This window comes from Carcharodon carcharias, chromosome 17 (assembly GCF_017639515.1).
Source record: "Carcharodon carcharias isolate sCarCar2 chromosome 17, sCarCar2.pri, whole genome shotgun sequence".
Lineage (NCBI taxonomy): Eukaryota > Metazoa > Chordata > Chondrichthyes > Lamniformes > Lamnidae > Carcharodon > Carcharodon carcharias.
This window is the reverse complement of record NC_054483.1, coordinates 16991220-16998096: the sequence shown is the minus strand read 5'-3', so window position 1 is coordinate 16998096 and position 6877 is coordinate 16991220. Positions and strand designations below refer to the sequence as shown.

The 6877-nt window shown below is 42.5% G+C and overlaps 1 protein-coding gene across 1 annotated transcript in view; it reads right to left on the bottom strand.

Moving 5' to 3' along the window:
* Window positions 1-679: 679 nt before the first annotated feature.
* The window catches only part of LOC121290077 (chromaffin granule amine transporter-like), a 28811-nt gene continuing 22613 nt past the window's right edge, over window positions 680-6877 (bottom strand). Inside the window, exons 13-15 of the mRNA XM_041210233.1 lie at window positions 3607-3726; window positions 2559-2692; window positions 680-793 (exon numbers count right to left, since the gene is read on the bottom strand). Of these exons, the coding sequence (XP_041066167.1) occupies window positions 680-793; window positions 2559-2692; window positions 3607-3726 (368 nt within the window). The remainder of the gene's footprint in view (window positions 794-2558; window positions 2693-3606; window positions 3727-6877) is intronic.

Genomic DNA, 6877 nt, shown 5'->3' with positions numbered 1-6877 from the left:
ATGCTACAAAAAGGATATAGAGTCATTTTAGAGAGTGGAGAGAAAAGGTTCACAATGATGATTCCAGAAGCATTGAGCTTATCAGAAAAAACTGAACAGTCTGAGGTTCTTTTCTGTAGAAAAGAGAAGACTCGAGGGAGTGATCGAATAGAGGTATTTAAGATCATGAAAGGATTTGTTGGGCTGGACGCAAGAAAATATTTCCAACGTTATGGGGACACCAAATCCAGGGGCCATAAATATGACATAGTCACCAATAAAACAATTAGACAAGTCTGGAGAAGGTTCTTTACCTGAAGAGTAGTTAGGATGCAGAACCTGCTACTACTAGGAGTAGTTGAACCAAATTGCACAAATGCATTTAAGGGGAAGCTGGATTAGCACGTGAGGAAGAAGGAAATAGAAGGATATATTGATAGGTACAGGTAAAGAGGAGTGGGAGGTGGCTCTCGTAGAGCGTAAATGGTGACTGGAGCTTATTTCTGTTTTGTAGAGTCAACACAATTCTGTGTTATCTGATGTCTCACTGCCTTTTTGTTGGTATCTGTATTGCCATCTTGTATCATTTCATGCAGTATTGCCGGCTTCAGGTTCTTGTGGTGAACAGAACTGTGGTGTGGATTTATTGAAAGCGATGACAGTGGAATAAAGGAGTTACAGGCCATCAGTACATCAGCCCTTATTCTGAATTTACTCTTTCCTCATTTCTGGCCTCAGTCATGGGGAATTCCTGCCCGTCCCTCTCAGCAGTGTAAAGATTTGGATTCACACAATTGTCCTGGGTCAAAATTGCCTATCAAAAAAAGTGAAAGCATTAGCGCTGTGTAATTATCACCACACAAATGTTGAACATCTGGTACATTTATTTTATCCGCTATTTTGGTTAATGCCTCCATTAAAGAAACAGACTGAGGAATTCTTTGTGAAATTTTCGTTTGCATCATTACACACAATAGTTCCAGGACTGCAGTGTGTGGGTTCTCTCCCTCTCAAAAGAAAAGGTCTTGTTTTTATGTAGCACCTTATATGACCCCAGAACTTCCCAAAGCCCATTGCAGCCATTGAAGCACTTTGTCGCTGTTGTAATTTGGAAGCATGACACTCAGTTTGCGCAAAGCAAAGTCTCACAAACAGTAGTGTGCTGATGACCTGACAGTCTGTTTGTGATTTTGGCTGAGGGATCGAGAGTTGCCAGGACACCAGCCATAACTCCCCTACTCATCTTTGAATCGTACCATGAGACCTTTTATGTTTATCTGTGGCAGAAAGAGTCTTGGTTTAACAAGTCATCTGAAAGACAATGAAAGGCCAAGGAGGATGGGAGCAGTTGAAGATAGTCCCAGTTGATCACCAGACTGTCAAGACTGTACAATAACTGGAGGTGTGTTGTGCAGTTCAGTTTGTTTCAAACACCATTCCTTTTTTCCAATTGTCTCTCCATATTGTTTGAGTCCTAATGAATAATGGAGCTGGGGATGGACTCGCCAACCCAAGACAAAAGGAATAAATGAACCATGAAATTACCCATTGGGTTCTTTTTGAGTTTCTTCTTAAAACAGAAACATTTTTAGGACCAAGAGAAAGTGTTAGGCCAAACATGCACAGAGATAAGCCCACCCTCTCTTCTTGATAACAAAGTACATGGAAGAATGTGCCTCAATGTCTGGAATGAGAACTCCTTGTCCATCAGCTTTCAGTGGTTTCAAAGCTCAGTGAGATGAGAGCTAAATTCTGAATGGCTTTGGAGCTCACTCACTCACTTATTCTTCGCTCATCCTTCATTCATTTGCTGCTCACTGACTTCCTCACTCATTGAACCCCATCCTCACTAACTCATTTGCTCTGATTGACCAATTTGGTCCTGTCTCACTGAGTCAGTTCACTCACTCACTTACTCTTCATTCCTTTGCACTCTTCCCCTCATCAGCCTTGGCTCAGTGGGTAGCACTCTTCCCTCTGAGTCAGTAGATGGTAGCTTCAAGCACTGCCTGAGGGACTTAGCCACAAAATCGAGGCTGACATTCCAATGTACTGTCAGCGATGCCACCTTTTTGCTGACACATTAAACTGAGTTCCACCTTCCCTCTCAGGTGGTTGTAAAGGATCACATGGGCACTATTTTGAAAAGCAATGCATTTTTCCCAGTGGCCTGGCCAATATTTATTCTTCAGTCAACATCACAAAAACAGATTATCTGGTCATTATGACATTGCTGTTTGTGGGAGTTTGCTGTGTGCAAATTAGCTGCTGTGTTTCCTACATGACAACAGTATCTACAATTCAAAGGTATTCAATGGCTTTAAAGTGCTTTAGGGCATCCAGTGGTCATGAAAGGTGCTAGAAAAATGCAAGCCTTTTTTATTTCCCTTTGCTTTCCTCTCCTTTCCTCATTCCGCGCCAGCCCACGCTACCCCCCCCGCAACCCCCGTCCCCACCCCACCCCCCCCCCCCCCCCCCCCCCCACAACCCCGACCCTTCCCTCCTTTCTCCCTCCCTTCCTTTTTTTTTCACTTCCTCCCTCCCTGCCCCTCCCTGAAGTAATAAAATACCTCTCTTACCATTTTCTCTTCTTTGGTAGGAGGATTTCTTAGGAAGATACAGAGTGGAGCATAGGAAATGTTAATTACTCCAATGATGACCATTAGCCAATGGAATCCAATTGCTTTGACAATGGCTCCTCCAATTGAGGGCCCTGGATGGTAAGAATAAAATTATTCATCTTTAATGTGAGACATTCACTTTTTCAGACATAATTAGCCAGTGATATATGTCTACCAAGGGCTGGAGGTCTTTGACTTTGTCTGAAAAAAATTAAAATAAAATAGTGCAAGTTCCGACAACATTTGAATTTCCAGGAAGTCTTTTGACAAGATCTCACATGGAAGACTATTAATTAAACTAAAACCTGGAGGAATGCAAGGTAGAATGTGGCACTGGATAGAAATTGGTGAGAAAACGGAAAATTAAGAATTAGTGAGAGGCATGGTATCACCGGGGAGATGGGGGAGCTGCTCAGCAGAGGAAGACTGGGGTTGGTGCTTTGACCATGGTGTTTCTACATGAATGATGAAAATAGAAATTAATTGAAAATTTGTTAAATTTGAAAACAAAACTAGGATACTGCAGCAGGGGTGAAGGATGCAGTTAAGTGTTGGGTAGGCAAACATTTATTAATGTTGAATGGTGAAAAATATGTGTGATTTCACTTCGCATCCAAGACAAAATTGATAGGCTAATGAGTTGTTCTCCTGGCTTTGCCTCGATTACACCTACTGCCTTGGCTCCCTTACAAAGAGCAAGTGAGGTCCAGAGGAGTCACAGGTGCCAGTGGAACTGTAATTCAACAAGAGTCAGTGCCTTCAGGGGAGAAAGGAGGAATCTCGGAAATAAAAGAAACAATAGAATATAATCGTTGGATGGAAATGGGAAGCTGCAGAAGTGAAGGTTGCCACTCAGAGAGGCACAGCGTTAATTTGAAATGGTTAACATTGAGCAGCTGTAGGCCCACCCCAGCTCTATCGTTGGGCACTTTCAGAGAGAGGGAGAGAGAGAGATACAGACTATTTAAGCAAATGTGCACCCAAGAAAACATTGATATTGACTCACCGATTGCAAATCCTAAACAAAGTGCCACGTCAGCGATGGCGAAAACACTTCCATATACAGATACATGACGAATGTCCACCAGGTACCCCATTATGGGAATCATCGTGGAATCAATCATCCCTGGTTATTTCAAAGGACACATTCAGAATTAATGCTGCAACACCCAACAATATTTTCCAAATGCAGGATTAGATTGGAAGCAGCACCTTAATCATGGGGAAACCCTTCTAGAATCGAAAAGCTTTGAATAACCTCCACTATGGGCTAGGGTTGGTCTTTTCTCCAGGACTCTCTTGATGGAGAGACCTGGGCTCAGTACAACTCTGTTCCTCTCATACCCATTTCAAACTGAAATTATGGAACAGGAAATGCTAAGATTCATCTTGAATCAATTCGTTGAACATCTGACATTAAAATAGGAGGTTTATTTTGCCGATCAAACCTTTGGACATTGTTCACATTTTATATCTAAATTCTTCCCTTCATATTCAGCATGGTGGACTCCAGCTGATCTGGTGCCAGGCAACTTCATGACAGGGTTCAGTAACAGGACCATTTTAAACCATGACCAATTGTTGCATCCCTTATTTATCCTGAACTATGTCAGGCAGCTCAGCGCCACCAACATCAGCAAGCAGTTCAGATCCCACCCTCAGACTTGGAGACTTAGCTTAAGTCCCAACCCATGTTGACACACGGGGGAGAATTTCCTCTCTGTCATGCAGGCCAGTCGGGATTGGGCGCGGAGCCGATTACCGCCTGCAATCGGCTGTGTGCTGCCATTTTATGTGGGCGGGCCAATTAAGGCCCACCCAGCGTGATGCACACCCAGTAGTGCTTAGCATTACCTGTGTGGGCGGGGGGAGGAGGGAGAGTCGAGGCCTGCGTTCTTTTGCGCATGGGCGTGAAAGCGTAAAAATCTCCCTGAGGCACGGAGCTGCCTCAGGGAGATTCAGAACATACTGAGAATTTTTAATAAAGTAAAAAATCATGTACTGTTGATGAAATGTGAAATATTTATTTATTAATTTAATAAACCCTTCATGAAACCTCATCCCACCCATGGATAAGGTTACATGAAAAACGTGAAGGCCGCTTGGGCTCTTCGTCTGCCCGCCAACCTTAAGGTTGGACGGGCAGCCCTGTCAATTACCTCAGTTGGTTCTTAAATGGCCTTAACAGGCCTTTGACAGTTTGGCAGGCACGCAGCTGCCTCCGGCGCATGCCAGCCGAATGGAACATCGGAATGACGCGTGGTGACGTCGGGACAATTCTGCCCCTGGTCTCTGCAAGTACAAGATGCTAATTCTAGTTGAAGTGTTCCTCACAGACGAGAATGAGAAATGTTGTTGGGACCCTCGTTTTGGCTGCAGTTCCATTATTAGGTCCAGCTCTGACTGCTTCTCCGCAAAAAAAAGTTAACATCCTGAGTAACAACTTAGTAACCATTAGTTTGTGATTAAGTGCTCAAGTTTGCTGATTCAGGAGGGCTGAGTGAAAGGGCTTGGAATACAGACAGGAACCATTGAAGGAAAACCCTTGCAGAGTGCCAAAACAGAGGAATATTGTGGAGTTAAGAGCAGAGAAGCTGAACCCAGGGAGAGTAAAGCTACCTGAGCAAAGGGAATGGGAATATGGGATCTGGGCAGAAGACAGGATTTTCTGTGTTATTTTGAGGGCTGCTGGAGGTTTCGGAGGTTAGAAAGAGATGAATGGCTTTATCACAGTGGATACAATTCCTGGGACAAGCTGTTTGTATTTATTGAATGAACTTCACTCAGACTGTCTATTTCCACTTTTGTAATATTTCCTGACTTCACTCCTGTCTCAGCTCAACTGCTGCTGAAACCCTCATTCAGGCCTCCATGACCTCTAGACTTTAACTATTATAATGCACTGCAGGCTGGTTTCCTGTTTTGTAGCCTCCGTAAACTTGAGATCATCCAAAACTCTGCTGCCCATGTTCTGATTTGCATTCCCTTAACACCCTGGACTTTCTGACCCACATTATCTCCCCATCAAGCAACGTCTTGAATTTAAAATACTCATCCTCGTTTTCAAATCCCTTCAAAGCCTCATCCCTCTCTCTCAGCCCCATACCCTTCCAAGACATCTGTGCTCCTTTAATTCTGGCCTCTTATGTATCCCTAATTTTACTTGCTCCTCATATAATATTTTCAGCGCTTTCTGTTTATATTTCAGATTTCCAGCATCTGAAGAATTTCCCTTGAATTTAATTGCTCCACCATGGGTGGCTGCATCTTCAGTTGCCTTGGTGCTAGGCTCTGGAATTCCCTTCCTACACCTCTCTGCCTCTCTACCTTGCTTTCCTCTTTCAGACACTCCAGTGAAACTTCCCACTTTGAACAAGCTTTTGGTCATCTGACTTAACAAGTCCAATAAGTCCTTATGTAACTGTGTCATATTTTGTTTGAGAATGCTCCTCTGTGGCGCTTGAGGACGATTTATTACATCAAAGGCACTATATGAATATCAGTTGCTGCTGATGAACTAGTGTCCCCTTATATTACTGATAAATCTATCAGAGGAGAAGTTGTTGCACAACAAGAGGAGTGCAATATCACATAATGCACAACATTGTTCCGTTGCTTTGTCCCTTCAAGGCCATAAAATCAAGTTGCTGTAAATAGGACCATTTAGAGTTGTCAAAGTGGGAAATTTGTGATCAGTGAGTTGCTAGTAAATTTCTGACTCCCAGCCAGTAGAAATCAAAAAGAAAAGACATTTTTAAAACTTTTTTTTATATAGAATATGCACAGAATATAGAAACTGTCCATTTGGCCAAAACAGTCAACGCCAAAGTTGCTTCTCTTGAGCCTTCTCTCATCCTTCTCTGTCTAATTCTTCTCAGTGTTACCCTCTATTTCCATCTCCCTCCTATGATTATCTAACATCCCCTTAACAGCATCTGTGCTATTCATCTCAACTACTCCTTATGATAACAAGTTCCACATTCTCACCACTCTCGAGGTAAAGAAGTTTCTTCTAAATTTCTTATTTGATTTTTTTTTTTGGTGACTATCTTATGTTAATGGCCTCTAGTTTTGCACTTCTCCACAAGTCAAAACTTTTTAATTAAAAAAGTTAAAGACAGTACCAAACTTAAAAAGCATCAGGTCAGAAGATTGGACAGAACATAAAGAACAGCAAAGAGTGACAAAAAGATAAGGAAGGATGAAAAATTTAGAGTATGAGAGGAAGCTAGCTAGAAATATAGAGACAGATAGTAAGAGTTTCTATAGATACTTAA